This window comes from Lemur catta, chromosome 8, assembly GCF_020740605.2.
Source record: "Lemur catta isolate mLemCat1 chromosome 8, mLemCat1.pri, whole genome shotgun sequence".
In the NCBI taxonomy this organism is placed as follows: domain Eukaryota; kingdom Metazoa; phylum Chordata; class Mammalia; order Primates; family Lemuridae; genus Lemur; species Lemur catta.
This window is the reverse complement of record NC_059135.1, coordinates 16524313-16550980: the sequence shown is the minus strand read 5'-3', so window position 1 is coordinate 16550980 and position 26668 is coordinate 16524313. Positions and strand designations below refer to the sequence as shown.

The 26668-nt window shown below is 59.4% G+C and overlaps 1 protein-coding gene across 11 annotated transcripts in view; it reads left to right on the top strand.

Annotated features, from left to right (window-relative positions):
• Positions 1-217: 217 nt before the first annotated feature.
• Positions 218-26668, top strand: part of SPEG (striated muscle enriched protein kinase) — a 49026-nt gene continuing 22575 nt past the window's right edge. For 2 of the 11 annotated variants that reach the window (XM_045559412.1, XM_045559411.1), the window contains exons 1-16: positions 230-285; positions 1308-1350; positions 2192-2221; positions 2816-2905; positions 2990-3326; positions 3650-3859; positions 6066-7366; positions 9224-9367; positions 9717-9899; positions 18789-18964; positions 19190-19278; positions 20171-20346; positions 22780-23040; positions 24166-24324; positions 24437-24626; positions 24736-24959. In XM_045559412.1, coding sequence (XP_045415368.1) covers positions 253-285; positions 1308-1350; positions 2192-2221; positions 2816-2905; positions 2990-3326; positions 3650-3859; positions 6066-7366; positions 9224-9367; positions 9717-9899; positions 18789-18964; positions 19190-19278; positions 20171-20346; positions 22780-23040; positions 24166-24324; positions 24437-24626; positions 24736-24959 — 3646 coding nt within the window. In that variant the 5' untranslated portion in view covers positions 230-252. The other 9 variants (XM_045559419.1, XR_006736905.1, XM_045559414.1 and 6 more) reach the window with 9 other exon arrangements.

Below are 26668 nucleotides of genomic sequence, written 5' to 3'. Positions count from 1 at the left end.
CCAAGAGACGCAGGGGAACAGGAAAGCGAAGGGGCGCCAGGTGGGGTGCAGGCTGGCAGGGGAGGGGCGGGCTCGGGCGCCGCCGCCGCTACCGCCTTACCCCCTCCCGGGCTCCCGAGGCCCCAGGCTCCTTCCGCCACCCGCGCCGGCTCCCGCCCGCTCCCCGGCTCGCCCCCGGCCCCGCCTCCGACTCCGCCCCGCCCCCGCCCGTCCCCTCCTCGCCCGGTCGCCGGCCCGGCCCCCTCCCCCGCCATGAAGAAGCTGTGGGTGAAGAAGCGTTTCCAGGTGAGGGCTCCGGGGGCGGGCGGCGCCGGGAGGGGGCAGGGAGGGCTGAGCGCCCCGAAGGGAGGGCGGGTCATCGCGGCCAGGCCCGGGGGAGGGGGCGCTGGCGCGGCGCCTGCCCCACCCCATCCCCGCCGTGGGCGGCGGGCCAGCCGCTGTTCAGGGGGCGCCCCAACCTGCGTCCCGAGCGCGCAGGCCCCTCCCCGCGCTGAAGGGCAGACCCTTCCCGCAATCGCCCGCAATTCCCGCGACCACCCGGGGGGTCCCCGCCGCAGGCTTCGGCGTGGAGCGCCCAGTTGTTTCTTTGCTACCTTGTCTTCCCTCGCCTCGGTCCATCCCTGGCCCCGGCCCCCGCCCGGCCTTCCCCAGCCCCCCACTCTGGAGCCTTCCGGAGCTCCTGAAAGCAACGCACAAGGATCCGCGCTGAGCTGAATAATTCCCCAAGCCCTGCCCTGTCCTTTGCGTACCCGGGCCTCCTTTCTGCATTCGCGAGGCTCCAGCCCTTCGGAGACCTTACCTCCTGCCCCCATCACCCCTCCCCAACCCGCTAGACACCTATCCAGGTATCTGCCCTCCCCCCAGCAGAAATCTGTGTCCTGGTCCCTCCATCTCCCAGTCATTCAAGAACAACCACCCCCCCCCCCAATCTTCTCCTCTTTCTCCTTCTCCTCAGTCAGCCTGACTACCTTGTCTTCTGTCCTCTGTCTCGGGTGTTGCTCAGGTCCCAGGCTGTGAGCCTCTGTCCAGTGGGGAGTCCCAGCGTTCCACCCAAAGCCTGCTGTCCTCTCCTTCCTTCCTTGCTCCTCCTGGGAGCCCAGCCGGGTAGCTTGGAAGAGGGCAGAGTGGAGACATTCCCTACTGGGGAAATGGTCACTCTGGGTCTCTGTTTGCCCCACCACTCCCCCACACACACACTGGCCCCTGGAATGAGTTTCTGCTGGATATAGCAGGTTTGGTTGAGAAGCATAGGGACCTCAGGAACAAGCCTCCCCCCCCAACTATTCATTCTGGCTTTTCTCTTTCAGAAAACCGGCCATTCCCGCCGGGCCTTTGGCCGACTCACCCATGGTGCGTGGACTATGGGCATCCCTGCTCTAGCCCATGCCCACTCCTCTTGGTCCATGTCCCTTCATGAGGCATCAAGGCCCTGAAGACAGCTCATGAGATGTGGGACCTCCCTACACACCCCCACACTCATCTACTCATCCACCCAAGAAGGCCCTTTATGCCCAGCAACTGAGAGAGTACAGCAGTGGGGAGGGGGCTCACTAGCACACCCCGCCATGAGCTGGGCTCCCTGTTCTCCATCTGTGGGGCCAAGTGGGGAAGAGCTCAGTGCCATGCTTTGGCAACCAGTACATGGCTCCTGCTTGTCATGGCATCTAGAAGGAAACTGAGGCACAGACTTGATAGAGCCTGGGAAAGTTGAAAAATTAGCCCAGGAAACTTTGCTCCTAACCTAGCTAATGGGCATTTTTAAGGACCATTCGACAGTAGAAGAGGGATCTTGAGGAAGGTGCCTGTCACAGCATGATGGGGGGTTGGCTTGCAGGAGAGGTCAAAGCAGGATGCAGATGTAATAGAGAGTGGGCCTGACCCCTAATGGGAAGCCTGGGTCTGCAGTGGGGCTCAGCACAAGCAGGTGTGTGTGTGGCCAGTTGCACCACCACCAAGTGCCAAGGGTACCAGAATCACCCAGGCAGCTGGAATAACTAGCCCAAACATGGGGGTTCCCAGTGCTGGGCACATTCCAGGTGTCTCCGTCCCCCCACCCATCCCCACAGGGCATCTCAGGGCACTGGGTACCTCCTGCCTCCCTCTGTCCTGCCTGCCCTCCATGCCCTACCCCACAAACGCTCTGATAACAGTCTGTCCCTGTCTCTCTCCTGCTGCTCCTATGGAAGCGAAGTTTTCCGCTCCTGCAGAAAGCAAAGTTACGGTAGGAAACTGGCTCCTGCCCTAGCCCCCCACTTCTCCCTCTTCCCCACCTGGCCCCGGCCTCTCCTCACCCTGCCTCAGCTGCACCCTGATGCCTTCCAGCTGGTTTGGGGTAGAGGACAGGCTGGCCTGCGGTTGGTCGAGTACCCTGACAGTACAACTCTGAGGTGACTCCCGTTTGTTCCTGGGGTACTGGAACCCAGACTTTAGAGCCTTGGAACCTAGGACCTGGCTATTTTCGGGGCTGCACAGGAACTTAAGCTATCACTGCACTGACAAGGGGAAGAGGGAGAGGGGATGAGGCCCTGGTAATCCATTAAGTGGTTGGGAGGGGGCATGGCAGTTTTGAGGACCTCACAGAGGCAAGGGTGAGTAGCTGGGGCCCAGAGACGGAACCAGGACACTGGCATGGGTGAGGTTATCCTGTCCAGGCTGGGCAGGGGGATGTAGGGAGCAAAAGCGGGGAGAAGACAGGGTGCTGGCAGCCCTACCAGTGATGAGATGGAGCCTGTGTGGGGGAGGCAGGAGGCGACACAGGGAAGAGGTGGAGGCAGAGGGAGGAGGGCCCTGCCCACACAGACCCCTTCTTCTCCAGACTCGGAGACGGCTGAGGATGACATCAGCGATGTACAGGGGACCCAGCGCCTGGAGCTTCGGGATGACGGGGCCTTCAGCACCCCCACGGGTGAGCTCTCTGGGGTGATCAAAGAGCAGGGAGGCGGTTTTCCCACCAGGGGTGCCTCGGGTCTCACAATGCTTCTTTCTCTAGGGGGCTCTGACACCCTGGTGGGCACCTCCCTGGACACACCCCCGACCTCCGTGACAGGCACCTCGGAGGAGCAAGTGAGCTGGTGGGGCAGCGGGCAGACGGTCCTGGAGCAGGAAGCGGGCAGTGGGGGTGGCACCCGCCGCCTCCCGGGCAGCCCAAGGCAAGCACAGGCAACCGGGGCCGGGCCACGGCACCTGGGGGTGGAGCCGCTGGTGCGGGCATCTCGAGCTAATCTGGTGGGCGCAAGCTGGGGGTCAGAGGATAGCCTTTCGGTGGCCAGTGACCTGTATGGCAGCGCGTTCAGTCTGTACAGAGGACGGGCGCTCTCGATCCACGTGTAAGTAATGGCCTCACCTGGGCCTGCACTGCCCCATCTCACCACGCTGTCCTGCGCTGCCCTCACTGCTCCATCAGCCTCCACCGTCACCTTCCACTGTCACCCTGTCCCATCCATTTCCCTGTGCACTCCTCACCCCCTTCCACTCTGTCTTCCCACACTGCTTTCTCGTCCTTCTGTGCCGTCACCACCCACGTCCTCCTGCTCCCACCTGTCCTGGTTCACTGTGCCTTCTCCATGGTCTCGTGGACCCCTCTGTCCCCTCCTTGGTTCCTCCAAGATCTCCAGTTTCTCAGGGGCCCTCTCCCACCTCACCCATTCAGGCTCCAGTTGTCCCCAGGATCCCCCCCCCTCGGGGGCCCCCTCCGTGCCTGCTGTCTCAGCAGCTGCTGCCTTTTCATCTCTCTGCACATTCCTGTTCCCATGTGGGCCTTTTTCTGGGAGGAACAGAACCTTTCTGCACGGCAGCTCCCGGGAGAGCAGGAGAGAGCAGGGGAGCAAGTGAGCAACCGAGAGAGAGAGAAGAGAGCGAGGTGGCCAGGGGCAGCTGGGGCCAGGGCAGGAGACTGTGGAGGCTGTGGGGCTGGGGGAGGGGGCCAGGGGAGGGGGGGCTAGAGACTGGGCTGGGTGGAGGTGGAGGGCTGGGAGTGAAGGTGGCGGGGCATGCAGTGATCTCTCTCATGGGAAATCCCCAGGGTGGGGTTCAAGGTTGTCCTGGTAGGGGGTGGTACCAAGCGGATGTGTTGGAGTGAGACATTGGAGCCATTTTTGGAGATGTGGGGCTGCCAGATACAAGAGGGAGTCTACAGCAAGAGGGGAGTGTCTGATGATAGAGGTATTGGGGGCATCTGGGGAGTTGAGGGGGACCTGGGTTATGATGGGCATGGGTTTGGGGGGCAGGTATTGTCAGGGAGGAGAAAGAAGGGTCCTGCAGGGGAGGCTGTTTTGAGGGTGATTGGAGTGGCTAGTGGTGGGTGGGGGAGTCGAGGTGGGGGCAGGGGCAGGAGAGGCTCCCTTGGCTTATCCTGTTGGCCTTACCAGGTGCTCCAGTGCCCTGGACTCGCCTTTCCTTCCCTGCCTTTCTTTACCAGGCCCCAGCCGAGCCTGGAGTTGCTATGGCAACTTCGGAGGAACCCATTTCCTTAGTGATGTCTGTGGTACAGAGTCTGGCCTAGAGTGCAGAGCTGCCAGCAAGAGGCCTCCTCTGCTGTCCCCAGTTTCTCTCCAGGCCTCACCCAGTTCCCAGAGGCCATTCCTCAGGGACTCAGCTGCCCCTCCCCCTGAGTAGACTATGCCTCCCTGCAGGTGGCTGGCTGAGATCTTTCTCCTATAGGGCAGTCTGGCTTGCCAGCTCCCCCCTTCCCCTTAGCCAGAGGTGGGTCTGTAGTGTGGGTGGCTACAACATCCCAGGAAGGCTAAAACATCCTTATACTTGGGAACCCCTAATACTTCTGCTCATGGCTAGTACCCTACTATTTATCCTCCCTTCCATGCCCCTGGAAACTCAGACATTTTAGAGGGAATAGGCCTCAGGATTCAGACTTCCTGGATTTCAGTTCCAGCACCATTTCCTACCTCTGTAACCTTGGCAAGGAAAGCACTTAACCTCTTTTAAGCCTCAGTTTCTTCATCTGTAAATGGGGATAATAACAGTTCCTACCTCACAGGACTGTTGTGCAGATTAAATGACTCAATGCATTTTAAGAACTTAGTACATGCCTGGCACACAGTAAGTATTCAGTTAGCCATTTCCTAAGTTTTTATTGAGCTTTTTCTAATGTGTCAGGTATTATAATAGCTAATTCCTTCTCTTGCTAATCTTTATGTTTGATGTATCCCCCAAGGGTCCAGATGGGGGAAACTGAGGGCTAGCTCTTGGGCATCAAAGCTCTGTTAAGTGAGAGAGGTACTCTGGGGTGACAGGCACTTTCCCTCCTCCTCTTTGCCCACACCCCCTATTCAGGCCCACTTGGTAGTTATTTCTGAGCTGAGTTATTTCTGAGCATACTCCTTTGGGGGGGGGTGTTCTGTGCTTCTCAGGGGCGTTTCCAAGGACTCAAGATACCTTTCCCAGGGGCAGAGCAAAGTCAAAGTTCTAATGGGGGGGCGTGGGTACCCCATTGCCACCTGCTGTGTCCTGTCAGCACTGGTGATGGTGTTAGGGATGGCTCAGGTCTGCATGGTGATCTCAGGGATGGGGCGCTGCCCCCTGAAGGCCCGTGCCTGGTCCAGGAGGCGGCTACTGCTCTTCTAGGGGCCACTGTGAATGGGGTGTGTCCTGCTGAGAATGGGCAGGGGTATGGGGCCAGCTGGAGACAGGAATGAGTGGGAGGCTGCATTCCTGAGAGGGCCCCTCCCCACCCAACCCTCCTGTCTTCCCATACCACTTCATCCTTTGAGTTGTAAGCCTCATTCTTTTCTCTCCCTCATGCTCAGTTCTGTTTCGGCTGTTTCCCAGCTTCTGGGGCTGGGGGGAGGGGGCTGGCCAGAGTCCCTGGGGCAGGGTCTGTACCTGGACCCAGCCACTAGCCCAATCTGGTGCCAGAGCCGCCAGCCTCTCCCCAGCACCTGCTCTGGCTGTGCCCTTCTCTTGGGGGTGGGGGTGGGGATGGGAGGGTCTGGCCCATGTCACTCACAAGCCTGCCCAGCATGTCCCACTGCCCAATTCCTGTCACAAGCTAAGGGTCTAGGAGGGGAGACCCCCTGAATCCTCTACCCCTCTCCATCTTGGTTCTGCAGCAGCGTCCCTCAGAGCGGATTGCGCAGGGAGGAGCCCGACCTTCAGCCTCAGCTGGCCAGCGAAGCCCCGCGTCGCCCGGCCCCTCCACCACCCTCCAAATCCGCGCTGCTCCCCCCACCGTCCCCTCGGGTGGGTAAGCGGTCCCCGCCGGGACCCAGCGCCCAGCCCGCGGCTACCCCTACATCACCCCACCGGCGCACTCAGGAGCTGGTGCTACCCGAGGACGCCACCGCCGAAGAGAAGCGAGGGAAAAAGTCCAAATCGTCGGGGCCCTCGCTGGCAGGCACGGCAGAGTCCCGTCCTCAGACGCCCCTGAGCGAGGCTTCGGGCCGCCTGTCGGCGCTCGGCCGCTCGCCGAGGCTGGTGCGCGCCGGCTCCCGCATCCTGGACAAGCTGCAGTTCTTCGAGGAACGACGGCGCAGCCTGGAGCGCAGCGACTCGCCGCCGGCACCCCTGCGGCCCTGGGTGCCACTGCGCAAGGCCCGCTCTCTGGAGCAGCCCAAGTCGGAGGGCGGCGCGCCGTGGGGCACGCCCGGGGCCTCACAGGAGGAGCTGCGGTCGCCGCCGGGCAGCGTGGCCGAGCGGCGCCGCCTGTTCCAGCAGAAGGCGGCCTCGCTGGACGAGCGCACACGGCAGCGCAGCGCGGCCTCCGACCTCGAGCTGCGTTTCGCCCAAGAGCTGGGCCGCATCCGCCGCTCCACGTCGCGGGAGGAGCTGGTGCGCTCTCACGAGTCCCTGCGCGCCACGCTGCATCGCGCCCCGTCCCCTCGAGAGCCCGGCGAGCCCCCGCTCTTCCCCCGGCCCTCCACCCCCAAAACCCCGCGGGCCGTGAGCCCCGCCGCAGCCCAGCCGGCCCCTCCGAGCGTCGCGGGGAGGCCTGGGGAAGAGCCAGGGAGGCCCAGGAGCCGTGGGCCGGTGGGCCGGACGGAGCTGGGGGACGGCCCGCAGCAAGAGGTTAGGCGTCGAGACCAGTTCCCGCTGACCCGGGGCAGAGCTATCCAGGAGTGCAGGAGCCCCGTGCCACCCCCCGCCGCCGATCCTCCAGAAGCCAGGACGAAAGTCCCCCCGGGACGAAAGCGGGAGCCCCCAGCGCAGGCTGTGCGCTTCCTGCCCTGGGCCACGCCGGGCCTGGAGGGCGTTACTGTGCCCCAGACCTTGGAGAAGAACAGGGCGGGGCCTGAGGCCGAGAAGAGGCTGCGCAGAGGGCCGGAGGAAGACGGTCCCTGGGGGGCCTGGGACCGCAGAGGGACTCGCAGCCAGGGCAAAGGTCGCCGGGCCCGGCCCACCTCCCCTGAGCTCGGTAAGGCCGCGGGGAGGGCCGAGAAGGTGCCTGGACACGGGTGGGAGAGGGTTTGAGGAGAGCAAGACTGCTCTGCTGTCTGGCTTGAAGCTGCTAGTGGGCAGTGAGGGTGGGTTTGCCAGAGGAGGGGTGAACACAAGCTGAGTTTGAGTGAAGGATTGTGAAGGTCCTTGTGCTAGAACCTGTCGCTGGTGAGGCGCACTGTTTCGTTGGAGGCTGGGTGGGGCTGAGGTGTGAGTAGGGACTGGTGCCCCAATGCCTGCCATAGGTCCCTGGGTCCAGTGGCCTGCTAGGCTATTGGCTCAAGGACCAATAATGGGGGAATGCACTGGTGGGAACCTAAGGAGCCCCACCAAAGCCCTCAACCCTCTGTATAGAAGAGATGGTATAGATGGTCTCAAATAATTTGCCAAGTCTCTGTTACAGGCAAACTTCAGGCCAGCCACCTCTACTCTGCCCTTCCCATCCCAGCACCGTTCCCGAACCATCTGTAGCCACTGAGATCTGACCCGGCCTCCCCTTCCAGCCTCCTCGTTCCTGTCCTTGCACATTGCATGGCTGCGCTGTGGTCCCTACATTTGCCTGCCTTTGTGTGGTCTCCCAACCTTCCCAGGGGTGATGACCAACATCACCAACAGGAGAATGCCCCGCCCTAATGCTCATCTGGAATATCAGCTTGGGGCCCACTCCTGGAGAGAGGCAGAGGAAGCCATCCTTGACTCGCTTCCACTGCTCCCCCAGGCTAGATGCCTCTCCCCACTGCTCTCTGGAGACCCTGCCTGTATCTCTTTCATTGCACTTACCACTGTGTATTTTTCTTCATCAAAATTGTTTTGCATTTAAGTATCACCACCTCAGAATCTTAAGAGATGATTAGGTTCCTGTCAATTGTCCTGCTGGCCACCACTATTGCACACTCACAGCCTCATCCCAGCGCAGTGTTAACAAGAACCTTAAGGATGTTATCTTGTTTCATCTGTGTGCCAGCTCTACAGAGTGTTGGGTGTTATCTCCTCCATCTTACAGATAACAAAACTGAGGCTCAGAGAGGTTATCTAATTTGCCCACGGTTACGTGGCTGGAAAACAGCAGAATTGGGACTCTCACTGCTCTTTTGGCTACCTACATTGTCCTTTATTAGCTTATAGAATGTCACAGTTGGAGAATAATACCCAGAGAGATCTGCTACAACAGAGTTTTATTATCTCTTTGTCTGTAAGAGCTTCTTGTAAGCCAGGCTGCATCTTATTTCCTGTAGTGTCCCTGTACCCGTACAGTGCTCAATACACAGCAAGTGCGGGGTCACTGTTGGTGAATGGACAGATTCAAAGCTGATCTTCATAGGCCTCTCAGAGCCCTCTGCCATTCCCTCTTTTGAAGCTGGTGGCATCACGAATTTGATAGTTTACCATATGTTGCCCTGTGACATGTTGCCTCTTATTGCTTAAGTCTTGGGATGCTGTTAGCTTGTCCTCTGACCGTTTGGCAGCTTGTACCATCTTGCACCTCTCAGAGTACCTTGCATAGGGCCTGGTACACCACATGTGATGACTGATTTATGTGGAGACATACAGAGCGTGGCCCCTGGCTTCCTCCAGCAACCAACACTCTAATTGTGGATGAAGTTGAGGAACAGCCAAACTAACCGGAGTCAAGGCTGCCCTGTTCTGCTGGAGCACCCTCCTCTGGGCTTCCTTTTCCCCTGTCTCACGACGTTCAGGAGAGAGACCCTTGGCTTCCCTAGCCTCTGACTTCTAGAAGCCCCTCTCTTTGGGCATGGCTTTCTAGGATGCAGGCTGCCAATACTCTGTCTCCCCCTGAGTTGTCCCCTTACCCTGTCACCCCTGTGTCCGGCAGAGTCTTCGGATGATTCCTATGTGTCCGCTGGAGAGGAGCCCCTGGAGGCCCCCGTATTTGAGATCCCTCTGCAGAATGTGGTGGTGGCACCAGGGGCCGACGTGCTGCTCAAATGTATCATCACCGCCAATCCCCCACCGCAAGGTGAGCTCCCAGGGCTGGGGCCAGGCTGAGGCTGGGGTAGCGGGGGCATTCGAGACTGGGAAGGGAGGGGGTGGGGAGGAGGGCAGTTATCCCCTCCAGGGCGGCTGACCTGACTTGTATGTGTGTGTGTGTGTGTGTGTGTGTGTGTGTGTGTGTTAAGGGAGATTTTCCAGGACCCCCCTCCTCTCAGATGAGGAGGACAACCTGGGCTTCCCTGAGTGAGGGCAGATTCCTCCCGATTCCCTGGGGTGGCGAGAAGAGTGGTTTGGGCTCCTGTGGGGTGTGTGTGGGCAAGGTGTGATTTTTCTAGTGGGCGCCCACAAGCTGGTTCCCCCGTGCTTCCCCACAGTGTCCTGGTACAAGGATGGGTCAGCGCTGTGCAGCGAGGGCCGCCTCCTCGTCCGGGCCGAGGGTGAGCGGCACACCCTGCTGCTCAGGGAGGCCCGGGCGACTGACGCCGGGAGCTATATGGCCACCGCCACCAACGAGCTGGGCCAGGCCAGCTGTGCCGCCTCACTGGCCGTGAGACCTGGTAGGGAGCCCGTCGAGCCCAGGGCCGGGTGGGGGAGAGCTGTAACACTTCCAGTAGTTCTGAGGGAGGCGTGGGCCCAGGCCCCCTTCCCACTCCCCCCGAGAGCGCGGGCTCTCAGCCAGCATGCACAATCCATGCACGGCCCATTCTTGGTGCCAGCAGCTTTGGTGGCAGCATTTTAAATGGCCCTGGCCTTAGGGCAGGGGCCAAATTCCCAAGGCACACACAAGGTTGGCCAATTCATGAAGTCAGAGAAATTTGTCTTTAGACATCCTCTAAATGCCATCCTCCCAGGGCATTTCCCTGAACAGGGTCCTGTGGGGGGAGCAAATTGCCCTCAAGTGTCCACAAAAAAGTATCTCTCGGCTCAAAGGGCATTACGAGCCACCATGAGCCTTCTGAGGACAGCCCTCCCTCCCAGTGAAGGATGCTTTCAAGTGCTACAACCCACCTCCCCCTGCTAATGCTGAACCCACAGCCGTATAGAAGGTACAGCTGAGAGCACCTCTCTGGTGGGGGAGAGGACAGTGCTGAGGCCGCCTTGTTTTCTATTTTTATGAAAGCCCTTACTTGGTGTCGGACTGCTTTCTTTGGGTTTCAGCCCAGTTCCTTTCTGGTTCTGGCAGAGGTGGGCCAGTGTCAGTGTGTCTGGCCAGTCCAGCTCATTCAGGGTTGCTGGGCCGGACAATGAGATGACCCTGGGCTGTAGGGGTGGAGGAGGTGAGTGTGGGGAGGGGGCGTTACGGGAGGAAAAGAAAGATTCAACCCTCCAGGAGGTTACCACTGGGTGACCAGACCTGGATCAGGGGACCTAGGTTGGGGGACAGTGCCAGGCAGATGAATCCAGTGCTGAGGAAAGTCAAACAGGTGGTCAGTGTTGTGGGACGCCTGCACCGAGAGACATTGGGCCCTGAAGGAGGCTGGGATTCAGACTGGCACGGGGAGGGGTGGGACATGCCAGGAGGGGAACAGCACACGCTGTTCTGTCCCTTTCTTCCACTGAGTGCTGCAGGAGACAGGATGGCAGAGCCTGCGTGCTGTGGTCCCAGGGCATCAGCACCTGCATGGTGGGGGAGTTCTTGATGGTGTCCGATCTTGGTCTCGTGCTACATTAGAGCCTTTGGTTGCACTGTCTGGCTTGTGGAACGGCAGGTCTCCATCTTCTTTAGTTTGCATATCCCTCCCAGGAGCCCATGTTTTAGGCTTTCTCCTTCTCACCCCTCCCACTGCGCTGAATCATACCCGCCCCTCCGCTGCGTGCTTCCGTCCTTCCATCACCTCTGGGATCTGGCCTCTGACTCAGCTCCCAGCTCCCCTTAGGGGGCTCAGGCCTGGTCCCAGGACTCCGGTCAATAGTTGTCTTGGGCTGAGATTTGGCGAGGGGCACGTAGGGGGTGCCCTGATCCTGGCTCAGGGCCATTTGGGAGCCTTTTAAGGTTGGGAAGGCGGCTTGGGGCAAGGCAGCTGTCAGCCCTTGACTGGGAGTTCTGTGTTTGCTAGCTACATTGAATCTCCCTGAGCTTCGGTTTCCTCCTTGTAAACCAGAGATAATTATACCATCCTCACGGCTGAAAGTGAATGTGTGAACAAGCTTTATGAACTGTAAAGCTGTAGACAAATGTTAGTTGTTAGCGTTATTAAGGGGTGATGTTGTGCTCAGGTTTCCATGAGGATCTGGGAAGCGCTTTATTCTTCTCTGCCCTTTTCTTCACACTCTCTGTGCCTTGGGGACTCCACACCTGCCCTGGCAAGGCCCGCAGCCCCCAGGCCCTCCATTTTTCCCAGCCTCGTGTCCTCTGCCCATCGTGGTATCTCTGGGGAGCCAGACAGCCTTCATCACAGTAGTCGGTTGCACCAGGCATTGCAGCAAGACAGCAGCCCCCATAAGTCAGGCTGGCTCAAGGGCCTGAGGGGCAGGCACGTGGGTCTAGACTCAGCTCTGGCTGTGGTGGAGCAAGCTGACTTTCTTACCCTACAAGGCACTGTTTGGTCCAGAGTGGCTGGACAGGGGCCAGTGGACCTGGAGAGCAGCAGGAGTAGGCGGAACCAGGGGGTGGCACAGACATTTGGCAAGGACATGGGGGTGGGGGTCCCAGGCCTGGAGTGTACAGGGAGTGAGGGGCGTGGCTAGGGGAGGGTGTCCAGCAGTGTTGCTGTGGGCGCTGTGGGGAGCAGGTGGAGGGAGGCAGTGGGCAGTGGCTTGTGGGAAGAGGCCTGTGTGCAGCCACAGCCCTCTCTTGCTCCTCTCCCTCCCTGCCCTGCCCCCCCCCCAGTGCCATGGTAACCAGGGCTGGCTGCCCAGCGCCCTCTTGGGGTGCCCACCCAACAGTGCCTGCTTTTGGAAGCCCACAGATCTCAATTCCTCAGCAACCAGGGAATGGGTGTCTAGAGAATGCAGCCCTGGCTGCTGTGGTTTGGGGGCAGGGTCTGTGCTGGCAGAGCCTGGTCCTCACCAGCTCCCTCCCACTCCACTGAATAACTCTACTGAGACCACAGCCCTTCTCGCAGAGGAGATGCGTGGATCGGGGCGGGTGGCTGCGGAGTGTGAGAAGTATGCTTAACCGAAGCAGAGCTGCCCGCATCCATCACACAAGCATTTATTGAGTGCCGACCTGGTGCCAAGTGCTACATCTCTCTAAACAGTTTCTTCTGTCTGGACGGTGCCACATACTTTTTCCCATTCCTTTCACTTCTCTTTCCTTGAGCTACATTGTGCCGTGTTTAATATATCCCTTAAGGGACATGTGACAGGTGGTGATAGTCCCATTTTATAGATGGGAAGACAAAAATGTGGACAGTAAGTGATGTAGGGCTGGCACCAGGCCAGCAGCCTTTATTGAGCACCTGCAGTTTGACTATGCATGTTATAAGCAACAGGAGATTTAGGGTGATAGAAACAAGCCCCCATGAAGCAAGTAAACTTAGTGTGGGTAGCAGATAAAAATCATGTGATTAGTTAACATCCGGTGAGTGCTTCCTCTGTGCCGGCCCCGTGTTGACTGGGTTGTCACATTTAGTCCAGCCCTGTGAGGTAGGTTCAATTATTATGCCCATGTTACAGAGGAGGACACTGAGACTTGGAAAGCTTTAGCAAATTGCTCTAAAGCAGCATTGATCAATAGAACTTTCCGTGGTGATGGAAGTTTTCTATAGGTGCACTGTCCAGTGTGGTAGTTATTAACCACCTGTGGCTATTGAGCACTTGGAATGTGGCTACAGTGCCTGAGGAACTGCATCTTTAATTTCATTACATTTTAATAACTGTGCATTTAAATGATCTCAGTTTGCTGGTGACTGCCCTGTTGGGATACTCAGGTCTAGGAGCACAGGGCCAGTTGGAGGCTGCAGTCATGCTTTGAAGCCCTGTCTCTGAGTCTCTCCCAAGCCTACAGGCCTAACCACTATACCAGGGGTCCCCAACCTGTTTGGCACCAGGGACCAGTTTCATGGAAGACAGTTTTTCCATGGACTGGGGATGGGGGGTGGGGTGTCTTGGGGGTGTTGCCGAGCTCAGGTGGTGTTGGGCAGTCCATTTCCTAACAGGCCACGGACCAGTAATGGGCCACAGCCCGGGGGTTGGGGACCGTAGCACTACGCTACCCTGTCCCCTTTCCTGCCACTCTGAAAGAGTTTGAGGTTGAGGTAGAATTGTGCTCAAGCTGACTGGGAGGGGACTCCTGGTGCCCCCTGTGGGTGGGTGACATCGGGGGTTTTTCTCTCCTTCCTGTGTTGACTCCCCACCTCCACTGTGGCTGTGGTTCCATTTGTTTCCTTGCATGCCTGGGTGAGCACTGGTGGGCTCTGACGGGAGGCCCTCTGGGCGCTGGTCAGGAGGAGGGGGGATATAGGAGGCCCCAGGGGCCTGAGCCTCCATCCTGCATAGGTCTCATATAGTTGAGCCCAAGATTCTAGCATTTTCCATTGAAGACCTTGGCCTCTTCACTATACCTTAGCTGGCACAGTTTTCTTGTCACACTGTCACAGCAAAAAAGAACTTGTTTATTGGGGGTCATGAATGCAGAAGGAAAGGAAGAAAACCATAGGACCAACGTCGGTACCCTCTTCTCCTGCCCCTGGTCCCCAGCTGCCTGCTGCATAGCTGCAGGTTGTCCTTTGTGATGGCAGTGGCTGCCGATGGAGGGCAATGCCATGTGGCCCCTGTTGTCAGCCCTTGGTGGGGGTTGGACAACATCTGGAAAAGCAGCAGGGAATGGTCCCCCTGCCCAGACTCAGCCCTCCCTCTTCGCTGCTGTCTGCCAGAAACAGGTCTGCCTGACAGGTTGGCTACCCGAGGCTGTTACCTGGAGTGGGACATCATCACTCTTGGCCTGTCAGAGTGGGGAGCTAATTTACTATCGGTACTAATGCTGTCTCTAACCTGCAGCAACCCACATAGTCATGCAGAAGCAATTAAACACTGCTGGGGCTAGGTCAGGCTGACCGTGTGAAATTCTCTCTGGGGCCTGGTGCATTTTAAACAAAACCTGGAACCTTCTCAGCACAGCTCTTCTCCTTGTCCAAGGGGAGGCCCCCTGTGGGATGCCCGGCCAGGCCACGTCTGCCTTTTCTCTCGCTTTCCACGGTGGGATCACCGCAGCAGGCAATTTACAGAGATGCCTGTGGGGAACCTGCCAAGACAGTGCGTGTGGAGGGCAGTCTGGGAGGGGCCAAACCACAGGGAAATGCTGGTTAACCTGCAGCGTGTCACTGCCTTCCTCAAAAATCCAGAGGCCCCTTTGCCTCCAGAGTAAAGGCCACATGCCTTCAGCTGGCCTCTACTGTCTGGACCCAGAGGCCTGAGGCTGACCCTTGGTGACCCTCGGTGGCAGTGGGAGGCACCTGCTCTAATGCTGGGATGCCCCACTCCTGACATCTTTACCCAGTTCTACAGCCAGACCGTGGAGCCACAGCCCTCTGCACACGTGCTTTTTGCCTCAAATGTTTGTGCAGTTTCCTCTGCCTAGAATGCTTTTAAATTTTTCTTAGCTAAACCCAACTCTAATTCCAATACTGCCTCTTCTCTCTGTTCCCTCTTCCTCCCTGAGCCAAAAGTCATCTCCCGCTCTCTGTACCCCGTGGCCCTTATCTGCTTCTCTCTTGCTACCTTATCATTTGTGCTTGCTATTGTAGTCGTTTGTGTGTCTGACTTGTCTGCCCCACCAGCCAGAGACTACTGAGGACACTACCACATCTTTGCCACTCCTTATCCCTCACAGCCATGCCTGGGGGCCCATCTGAACAGTCAGGGGCTGTGTGTGAGGTGGCAGTGGGTGGACAGAGGTCCCTGTGGCTTTCCAAGCCCGTGGCACAACCTGGGTAACACACAGAGGCTGGGCAGGACATGCAGCTTCAAGGGTGATGAAGCTCTGCCTAACAGTGTGGGTAGGATAGGAGAGAAGACCCTGGAGCAGTGGTCCTCAGAGTGTGGTCCCCAGACCTGCAGCATCAGCATCACCTGGGGAATGTGTCAGAAATACAGGTTATTGGCTCCAGCCCAGTCCTGCCGAATCAGAAACTCTGGGGGTGCAGCCCAGCAATCTGTGGTCTAAGGAGCCATCCAGGTGATTTGATGCACAGGAAACTTTGAGAACCACGGCCATAGTTAGAGACCTTGCCCAAGATGGGAGGACAGAGAGTGCCTTGGGGGGCACATGGACTGTGGAGCCAGACCTCCTAGGTCCAAAGCCCTGCTGTGAAGTTTAATGGCCCAGTGAGGTAAGACTCAGTAATACCACCTCTTAGGGGTGTCCTTCTCCCAAATAGGATCAGTAGTGGTCCCTAAACTTTCATGTGCATAAGAGTCACCTAGGGTGCTTTTTAAAAATGCAGTTTCCTGACTTCCCATTTCAGGAAATCTAATTCTGCAGGCTGGAGTAAGGCTGAGGAGTCTGTATTTTAAGTAAGCCCTAGGTGGTGCTGCTGTGGCTAGTTCAAGGATCATTCTGAAAAGCCCTGATGCACAGAGCCTTGAGCAACACCTTTCACATACTAGATAGTAGCAGTGGTGGCTGCAACTATATCTGTTCCACCTCAGAGGACGGTGGAAACAGTTGGGACCAGCTGGATGTGCTGGTCTGAGGAAAAAGGGTTTCCCATGGGCTCCCAAGTGCCAGTATTTTCATTAAGTGTGTTTGACCTGGGAGCAATGTTGAAAGGACAGACACGTGCACAGGGTCAGCATGGGAGGTGTGAAGGGGTGGCACTTCCATGGTGAGTTGCTCAGGGCTGGTGAGTGTGTGTGCCTCTTAGGTTTAGGGGGCACCTGCTCCCAGCTTCCTGGCCGGCGAAAATGTGTTGTCCACAGTGAGAGCCGGGCTTGTGGATGGGGCAGGGCCAGGATGTCAGGCACTGGCTACAAAGGTGGTTTTGGCTATGGGGCCAGGGAAACCTAGGTGGTACCAGAGCCTGATGTGGAGCCCCTGGGATCCTTGATCAGCCTCCTTGGCCACGCAGTTTTAGGGATGTGCAGGGGCAGGGACCAATGTCTTGTCTCAAAGAGGCCTCTTTCTGCCCCCTCTGGAGCCTGAGCCTCCTGCGTGGGCTGCTCTGACTGTCCCTGTCTCCGAGGGGCTTGAGGACAGGCTTGCTTGGTGGCTGGATGCCCCAAGGTGCTGTTCCGCCAACCACCATCAGGGGTCGCCGAGACTCCCTGCAAACCTTGCCAATCCAGCATGGATCCCCGCTCTCCCTCCCTGGGCCTGGGGCGCCTCAGCACTGCTCAGCCTGGAGGTGACCCTGGAGCAGGGCTCCAGGCTCCACGAAGGGGAGGGGGCACCCACCTCCAGAGGCCATGTCTGTGATCTCAGCGTCAGCTAGGGGCCATGCCTCCAGCTCCAAGTGCCATTCTGACTTTCCTTCCCACCCCTACCTCAAGACCTCCAGCCTGAATGGTGGGCCCCTCCTCCTCCTGGCCCCCACCCCTCCTTCCTCACCGCAATGCCGGGAAACACAGGTCACAGCTTGGGAATGCGGCCCTGGGCGGGGCTGAGGTGGTGGGAGGAGGAGGAAGGACATGTGACCCCTGCTCAATACCCTCTTCTCTCTGGCTGTTTCCAAACCCCTTCCCAAGCCTAGATACAAATGGGTGCTAGTTACAGGGGTCATCTGGGGGAAGCAGCCCCTGCTCTCCCCACTATTGGCCCTGGTGGGGCCAACGGATGAAGGCAAGTTGCCAACAGGTGCCCCAGCAGAGCCGGCAGGAGGGTTGGGTGCAGGCCTAGCGCCCTGGGGTGGCCATGGCAGGAACGAGGAGGCACAGGTGGGATCTGGGCTCCCTCAGGTTGAGGGGGGCACCTCTGGGAAGGAGGGCGAAGGTCCTGACAGTTCTGAGTCTCGGCGAGGGGGAAACAGTGCAGCCTGGCTCTGTAGTATTTGAGGCTGGTCAGCGGATTCCCAGGTTGGGGTTCTAGGTGGTTTGGTCAGGACGATGGCAACAGGGGGGCCATATGCCGTGGGGACGTGTCAGAGCTCATCAGGGCGAGTGTCTTCAATGCCATGGTGCAGTGCCTCCCCTCCCCTTCTTGCTCTGGGGACTGAGGCCCCCACACCTGGAATCAAGGCACCGCTGAGGGGGCTTTGCTCTTGTCAGGGTCCAGAAGCTGTAAGGAGAGAAAAGGCAGATCCCGCTGCCGCTGCCGGGGAATGAGCAGGGTGGCTAAATTCAGCCTTGCTGTGCTCTGCCCCTCCCCGCTCCTCCCCTCCACTCCAGGGCCCAGGCTGCCTGCGGTCTCAGCAGGCACTACCTTCCCAGCCAGCTGCCGGCCTGCCACCCAGCCTCTCCCCTGGCCAGCCCTCACCTCCTTCCCCCGCCCGGGGCCTTCTCAGTGAGGGCTGTCAGCTGGGTCAGCCAGCCCACTGAGCTGAGCTGGGGCTGGGCTCCTGGGCTCCTGGGCCCCTGCTCCCTGGGGAGCCAGGTGGGGTGGGCAGAGGGCAGGCAGCAGGAGGGCCTGGTGCCAGGGCAGAGCTTTGGGACAGGCGCAGGCTGGGGTCGGTGTGCAGAGTCTCGGGTGAGTTGGGGTGCAGTCTTGATGGGGGCTTGGGGTGGGGAAACTGGAGGAGGGGCCGGGGGCTGTGGCAGATTCATGTCTGTATTTGGCAGTCGGATAGGAGCCAGCTCAGCGAGGCTGGGCCCCTGGCCAGTTGCGGGGGAGGGCGTCAGGGCCCTGGGGACACCCCTCCCCCAAGGCGGACTCTGGTGCCCCCCTCCTTCTCCCCAGGCTGAGCTGCCCTGTTCTGTGGATGACTCCAGCTCTGCTTTCCTATCCCCTGAGAGTTTTGGGGTCCATGCTATAGGGCTGGGGTGAACAGGTGCCCCTGGGCTTTCTGTGGCAGGAAGCTGAGAAGGGAAGGGGGAAGGGCAGGCTGGACAGTGCCGCCCCATTGGCCCCGGTCTGAGGACAGGATGGGGCTGGTCTGAGGAGTGTGTTCCTCCGCACTAGGCCCAGCTCACTCAAGAAATGGGTGTCCTGGCTGTGCCACTCTGGGGTCCCAGAGATGTGCCCCACTTGCTTTTGGAGCTGGTGATTGGTAGTTTGGGCCCCCACTTCATGCCAAGAACATGGGATTCCTGCTCCAGTGGAATTCTGAGTCTCCCACAAGGCCTAGGAGGGGCCCTTCTGCTGCCCGAGTTCTTTGCCCCAGGCCATTCCTTATGGTGTCCCCTCCCAGGGGGTCGGCAGGGTCAATGTTGCAGAGTCTGTGGCAGAGGAGGATTCAGGGGTTCAGGGAGAGCAGGCACTTGGGCAAGACCGTGCAGCAAGCAAGTGGGAGCCCAGGAGGTGAGGTCAGGGCAGGGCCGGCCTTGGGGCAGCTGCCCCAACTCCTGGGCTCTGTGCAGCATTCCAGCCGGCCCCCTTCCTCCCCTGGCATCTTCCTCTGTCTCTCCTCCAGGTGGATCCTCATCCCCTTTCAGCAGCCCCATCACCTCGGACGAGGAGTACCTGAGCCCCCCAGAGGATTTCCCGGAGCCTGGAGAAACCTGGCCCCAAACCCCCACCATGAAGCTCAGTCCCAGCCAGAACCGCCGTTCTTCTGACACTGGCTCCAAGGCACCCCCCACCTTCAAGGTCAGAGCCCTGAGGCTGGTGCCAGGCCCCCCCTGTACTCCCATTCCTTGTCCTTAGGGCCATGCTTAGGCTCCAGCGAGACCTGGAACTTTGCCCCTAATTAACCCTTCTTCCTCAGAGCCAGCCTCTGCTGGGCTGGGTGGAAGAGGCCCCTGACCCAGATCCCCCAGCCCCCAGGAGCCAAGGCTGTGCCGTCTCCCCTGACACTTTGGGGTCCCCCTGCAGGTCTCACTTATGGACCAGTCAGTAAGAGAAGGCCAAGATGTCATCATGAGCATCCGCGTGCAGGGGGAGCCCAAGCCTGTGGTCTCCTGGTGAGTAGCAGCCGCTCACACCACCCCCCAGCTCCCCGGCTCTAGGCTTAGCCCTGCCAGGCTGGCTGTGGGTGGCAGGAATGGACCCTGTGTGGACTTCCCTGTGAGCTGCCTCAGGAAGCCTCGTCCCAGGGATAGCAGTGCCACTCCCCAACACCCTTGCCCCCTCACCCTGCTGTTCCAGGCTTATTCAGGACCTCCCCTTCCGGGGAGGGGTTTGGGCAATAAATGGTCTCATGTCTGTCCACATGATGGTCCTGGAGAAGGCTGCCCATCCCCCACCCCATCAGTTGACAGCAGGGTGACTTCTGAGGCCGCTCTGTGCCCAGCTCTGTGCTAGGCCCAGCCTTAACAATTTGTTTCTGAGCTGCCAGAAGCCCAGAGTTAAATGTGGGTCTCGGCCGCGGTGCCTTGCTCAGCCAGGTGCCTGGAACATCGATCACTCCGCTTGCTTGTTTTTTATTGGTTCGGGTTCTGGTTTTTATTTTTAATTGATTGTCTGGTCCCTGCTGTGATTTTTTTAAACATTGTAAGTTCTTTCATATCCCTTTTGGGAAGTGGGAAAGCTATCTCTCCATTATGAATAAACAAAAATGAGACATGAGGAAGTTTAAGAACTATTAAGAGCTAAACAGCATGTGTCTATCCTGAGTGTGGTGGGTTCTGCAAAGGCAGAGATCCAGGGGGCAGAGGTGGCCTGGAAGTTCCTGGACGGGGTGGGATGGCAGAGTCAGGGTGAAGACCTAGCTCTGGCACCCAAGGCCAGTGGGGCTGATCTGGGGCCTGGGCGAGCTGCAGAGGGGAAGAGAGGCCCGCGTGGCTCCGCAGCCCTACCTCCCTGCACCCGCAGGTCAAGCCCAGGGCCAGGACTGAGTTCTCACCCCTCTGACAGGCTGAGAAACCGCCAGCCGGTGCGCCCGGACCAGCGGCGCTTCGCAGAGGAGGCGGAGGGCGGGCTGTGCCGGCTGCGGATCCTGGCTGCCGAGCGCGGCGACGCCGGCTTCTACACGTGCAAGGCGGTCAACGAGTATGGCGCTCGGCAGTGCGAGGCCCGCCTGGAGGTCCGAGGTGAGTACCTCCCACACTCCGTGAGCCCCCACCTCACCCCGGCCCTGGCTCCCCCCTCTGACAGCTCTCACACAGCCTCAGTTACAGGACACCACCACTGAAAGGGCCTTAGGGGTTCTCTGGTCCAGCTGCGTATATTGCAGTTGAGTAAGCCGAGGCCCAGAGAGAGAATGCGACTTGCCTGGGGTGCACAGCAGATTGTTCTGTGCTCAGCTTACTACATGGTGCTGCCTCCCCCATGCTCCATCACGCAGCCCCAGCAGCAGCCAGAGACCCGGCGCCCACCACCAGCCATCCTCTCTGCACACTGTTCTGAGCCTTTGTCACCTGTTCTGGCCAAGCCCCTCCCTCACTCCCACACCACCCCTCCTCTAGCCCCCTTGCCCACCCTGCCCATCCCATTGCTGTGCAGAAGCTTTTGTGGTTGGGGTAGTAGTGGGTGAGTGGTGTCTGGACCCGTTCGCAGGGGCCCTTGGGGTAACTTGGGCATGGAGCATCGCAGGGACCCCAGAGGGCCAGGGTAAGCACAGCTGTGAGATATGGATAGGGCTGGGCCCCCGGAGTTGGGGGCACAAGGGCAGGGGCCCTGTCTGGCAGCAGGGATGACCAGCCCTATCTAGGCTGTCCTCCGAGGGCTGGTGGGTTTTTCTCCCCAAGGGTTGGCCATTGCCTTGTCTTCCGCCTCAGCCTTCCCCATGATGGCTCAGGGCCAGGGACCTCTTCTAGCTCCTCCTTCAGCCCTCTGCCCTCCCTGCCTCCCACAAGGCTCAGTCCTTTCATGCCCGGTGGAGGTCAGCTCTGAGAACTTCCCAAGATACCCCTAAGGTACCTGTGGGGGCCCGGACCCTAAGGGGTCTTAGTGTCTCTGCAGGGTCCCACCTGCCTCAGTGACCCTCCCCTGCGCCTCCTGTCCCTATGGTTGTCCCCTCCCTGGTTCCCAGATTCTTCAGCCCCCATCTCTGGCCTGCTCCTTCTCCAGGCTCTGGCTCTGCCTCTGCCTCGCTTCTCTGTGTTAACCCGTGTCTCGGTGCTTCACTCTTTGGGATTCCTCCCAACATCCCCCAGGCTGTGGGGTGCTCCTCATGCCTGTGAATGCCTCTGCCCTGGTGGCCCAGGGTCTCTGCCTGCCCAGGATCCCCGGGGACCCAGCCTCTGGCCAGCCACTGGCCCTCTTGGCCCAGAGCTGGTCTTGGGGACTTGGGGGAGCTGAGAGGCAGCTCTCCATCCAGAAGGGCCCTAGCCAGGTCCGTGTGCCTGTGCGTATGTGCGTGTGCGTGTGCGTGTGCTGCACTAACCTGCCGCTTGCTGACTGAGGTTTTTGTCTGTACACAGGCGAGTGAGCTCAGGGGGCACCTGCGCTCCCCCCGCTACCCTCCGAGCCGCGCCCCTGTCTCAGGCACCTCTCGGACCTCGCTGTGTCTCACTGCCTCCTGCCCACAGACCCAGGCCCGCCGGCCCGGACCCGTCCCAGCCTCCCCTCCCCACCCCGTGCAGCACCCTGGGCTAGCACATGGGCCCCTGTGGACCCTCCCTACCCGAGTGGACACATGGCTGTGCGGGCCAGGAGGCCGCCACATGGACTGAGTGCTGGGAAGGGGCAGCCATGCGGGGATCAAGCCCCCCAGTCTCTCCCCACAGGGGAGCATCGAGCGAGCGCATGTGCTACCGCTGCTACAGGCCTGTCTGTCTATCTGTTTGTCTGTCTGTGTGTCTGTGACGGTCAGGAAAGGATGCCTCTGAGCTGGGGTGGGTGTGACAGAGCAGGAGAGGACAGGGCATGGCATCCGCAGTATGGGAGGGCCCAGAGGGGCAGAGGCTGTTGACAAAGGTCTCATTGGGGGCGGGGGGCAGGGTACTGACCATTCCTGAAATAGGTTTCCAATGGCACAACACTTTCTATTCCACAAGAGACCAAAAGCCAGAGGCCCCGGGCTGAGCCCTGGCCCTGGCAGGTTTAGGGCCTGTGCGGGGCTCCGTCCTTCACTGTCAGGGCCGGGGATGCTCTGCCTGGGCCGGAGAGAGTTGGCCAGGCTTGGTGCAGGAGCAGGGGCTGCTGTCCTGGGAGTGGAGATATCAGAAACACCAATTTCTTAGTTCAAATAAAGTCCAGTTTGTACCCAGCTGGTGTGCTGTGTTTTTTTTTTTTCCGCCGCCGTCTCCGCCACCACGTGGCCCTCTCAATTCCCCCTCCCCCAGTGCCCCCTCGCCTCCCATGAGTCACTCTCCCTGGCCCAGCCTGGGTTGCCGTCTTGAAGCCAGGTCTAGGCACTCCTTGCTGTCCTGGCCAGGCGGGTGGGCATTCCCTGTCTCCAGTGGAACAAAATGCATCTCTCTCTCTGTGTCTGTCTGTCTCTCTGTGTGTGCGTGTGTGTGTCTCCCTCACCCTGTGTGTCTCTGCTCTGTGTGTGGCCCCCGTGGCTGCTTTCCCCCCAGCACACCCTGAAAGCCGGTCCTTGGCCGTGCTGGCCCCCCTGCAGGACGTGGACGTGGGGGCCGGGGAGATGGCGCTGTTTGAGTGCCTGGTGGCGGGTCCCACCGATGTGGAGGTGGACTGGCTGTGCCGCGGCCGCCTGCTGCAGCCTGCGCTGCTCAAATGCAAGATGCATTTCGATGGCCGCAAATGCAAGCTGCTGCTCACCTCTGTGCATGAGGACGACAGTGGTGTCTACACCTGCAAGCTCAGCACGGCTAAAGGTAACTGCCCGCTCAGGCCCTAGGGCTGCTGTGGGTGCCTGAGAGCTGGAGGGAGGGGACTGAGGGTGCAGAAACCCTCCTGGGAAATGGGGCTCTGTCTCTTGGGGGAGGTGCAAGGGGTGGGAGATAGGACAGCACCCCTGCCTCAATACAATGAGCACTTAGACTGGTACCTGGCACAAAGGAAGTGCTGCGTCAGGGCTAGCTGTTCCCATGAGGGAGCAAATCTGCTGAGGTGTAGCAGGCAAACCTAGACTCGGGTTCCAGCTCCTGCCCTGTACATTTCCAAGTCACTTCATCTCTCTGAGCTTTCGACTCTTCGTCTGTAGAAAGGAATCACGATAATACCTACTCCATAGGGGGATTAGTAGGATTAATGAGATAACATATGGAAAGAACAAAGCACAGCGCCTGTCAAAAGGTGGCACCTAATAAATGCCAGCCATTATTGTTGCTAATGACATCTCTGACCTGGTCCTCTCCTCATGTGAAGGGCAGGGGTGGGAGATAGGACTGCACCCCTGCCTCAGTACAATGAGCACTCAGACTGGTACCTGGCACAAAGGGAGTGCTGCGTCAGGGCTAGCTGTTCCCATGAGGGAACCCTACCAGGGTGTAGGTGATGGCATCTGAGGTGAAGCTGGGCTTTGTAAGCAGGAAGAGGCATTGGGTCAGCATAAGGGACTGCGGTCTCCTCTTTGTGGGGTGGTAGAGGGGCATCTGCTCTGGGTCTGGGGCGGGCAGGAGTGTGGGCATGAGCAGGGCACAGAGGAGACTTCCAAGGAGGGGCGTGGGAGAGGGAATGGGCTTGGCTTCTGGAACCCTCCCGGAGCTGGGCTGTGCTTCCTCCTGAGTGGGCAGGGTGCAGTGAGGAGGGGAGAGCCGGGCCAGGCCCTGGGCTGCTATGGAGTTCCCAGCCTGCCATGGTGGCCTACTGGCCACCCTTGTGAACTTCTACCCTCCTGAGAAGGTCACCTCCGGTGCTAAGAGCCTTTGCTGGGCCCTGCCCAGCCTCCTGCTTCCTGCCCGGCCTTAGGGCAGGACTGGCAGGATGGGGTCCCTGGGCCTAAGTCTTGGCCTTCCCTGTCTCTGCACTGTCCCCTGTCCCCTGTCCCCTGCCCCCAGATGAGCTGACCTGCAGTGCCCGGCTGACCGTGCGGCCCTCGCTGGCGCCTCTGTTCACACGGCTGCTGGAAGACATGGAGGTGCTGGAGGGCCGAGCTGCCCACTTCGACTGCAAGATCAGTGGCACCCCGCCCCCCTCGGTTACCTGGACCCACTTTGGTATGACCCCCGCCCTGCGGTGCTGGGGGACCCCCAAGGGCCTAGGCCAGGATGGGGTGTGCTGACGGCAGGGCCCCTGCTGTGCTCTGCATCCCACCCCTCCCTCCCCCAGGCCACCCCGTGGAGGAGAGCGAGAACCTGCGGCTGCGGCAGGACGGGGGTCTGTACTCACTGCATATCGCCCACGTGGGCAGCGAGGATGAGGGGCTCTACGAGGTCAGTGCCACCAACACCCATGGCCAGGCCCACTGCTCAGCCCAGCTCTACGTGGAGGAGCCCCGGACAGCAGCCTCAGGCCCCAGGTACCGCCTAGGGCCCCAGGTGCCGCGTGGGCTGCGGCTGAGAGGGCCAGCCCAGCCCCGCGGCAGGAGGCGCGGCCCAGGCCTCTGGGCAACCCTGTGGTTCTTACAGCTCGAAGCTGGAGAAGATGCCGTCCATCCCCGAGGAGCCAGAGCAGGGCGAGCTGGAGCGGCTGTCCATTCCTGACTTCCTGCGGCCACTGCAGGACCTGGAGGTGGGCCTGGCCAAGGAGGCCATGCTGGAGTGCCAGGTGACTGGCCTGCCCTACCCCACCATCAGCTGGTTCCACAATGGCCACCGCATCCAGAGCAGTGACGACCGGCGCATGACACAGTGTATGTGCCCAGGAAGGGACCCTTGGGAGCGTCCCCTCCAGCGCCCTCTTGGCTTGTAGTGCACCACCCCTCTCCCTGGCTTCCCTCCGTGCCCTGGTCAGGGATGGGGCACCGGGGGGTGGGAGCCCAGAAGGGCCGGTAGGTCATGGCCTCCCACTGAGCCTACACAGCACTCATCTGCTGAGTCACCCCTTGGTGGCCCTGGGGGCACTCACTGGACAGGCAGAACAGCCTGCTGCTGACCAGCATCGGGCCTGTGAGCATGTTACAGAACCCCTCTGTGCCTCAGTTTCCTCATCTATAGCTGAGTTGTTCTAAGATGAAATCAGTTAATACATACCAAGCACTTAGAGCAGAGCCTGGCAAGCATTCCTGGTCAAGGAATGCTAAATCCAGCTGTTACCCCTCTTGCCCCTGCTATGGATAATGCAGTGCTGCTCCTGGAGAGTTTCAGCGAGAAAGCAGGTGTGGGCAGCGTCCGGCATGGAAAAGATGCTTGGGCCAGGGCCGATGACTGATAGCGAATAAAGGAGTGGGGCTTGGTGTCCTCTCGGCCTAGGATACCTTCTCCTGCGGGTGTCTCGGTTCCATTCTTGAAGGAATCTGTCTCTTGTGAGACAGTCTGCCTGCCTCCCCACAATGCCCGCACTGTGACCTGTGATGGTTTCCTCTTACGACTGCAGCGTGACAAAAGGTCACCTTTGTTAAATGCTTTCTAAGTGCCAGGCCCTGAGTGCAAAAGGCCTGATGTGAACCATCTTACCTAACCACAGGCCTGTAATCAGGTATTATTAGCCCTGTTTACAATGGGAAAACTGAGGCTCGCAGAGGTACAGTAACTTGCCTAAAGGCAAGCAAGGACTGTCTGAGTCTGGTGCCCGTCTCCTTTTTTTTGAGACAGACTCTCACTCTGTTGCCCAGGCTAGAGTGCCGTGGCATCAGCCTAGCACACAGCAACCTCAAACTCCTGGGCTTAAGAAATCCTACTGCCTCAGGCTCCCGAGTAGCTGCGACTACAGGTGTGCTCCACCATACCTGGCTAATTTTTTCTATTTTTAGTAGAGACAGAGTCTCCCTCTTGCTCAGGCTGGTCTCTAACCCCTGAGCTCAAGGGATCCACCTGCCTCAGCCGCCCAGAGTGCTAGGATTACAGGCATGAGCCACCATGCCTGGCCTGATACCCATCTCCTAACCAGGATGCCCCTGTCACCCATGTCCCATTTTCCCTACCCCACCCACCGCCATGGCTCTGACTCTTTCTCTCAGCCTCCTATCCCCTCTTGGCTATCTTTGCTCAGCCACAGGCCTCCCTGTCTCCCCATCTGCGCTGAGGCCCTGGGTGGGTTTCTGTCTCGGCATCTGAGCTGGCGTCTCTGCTCCTATCTGTATCTGGGGTCACTAGCAGCCCTTGGCTTCTCTTCCCTTATAAATAGTGTCAGCAGAGATAAATGAATGCGTGACTGTTCTATGCGGAGATAACCACTAAGAGAAGGGAGGGGTGTTTTGCGACAGCCCTGATGTGAAGGAGGACAGTGTGGGCCTCCTCTCTGTGTCCTCGCCGGAGACAGCCTCCTTATCATTCAGGGAGCAGGGTAGAAAGCAAGAGCTTTGGAATCAGATGGAACCAAGTTCAAGCCACGGCTTCATCATTTATTAGCTGTGTGACCTTGGTCAAGTCCATTAATGTCTCTGACCTCATTGGTAAAATG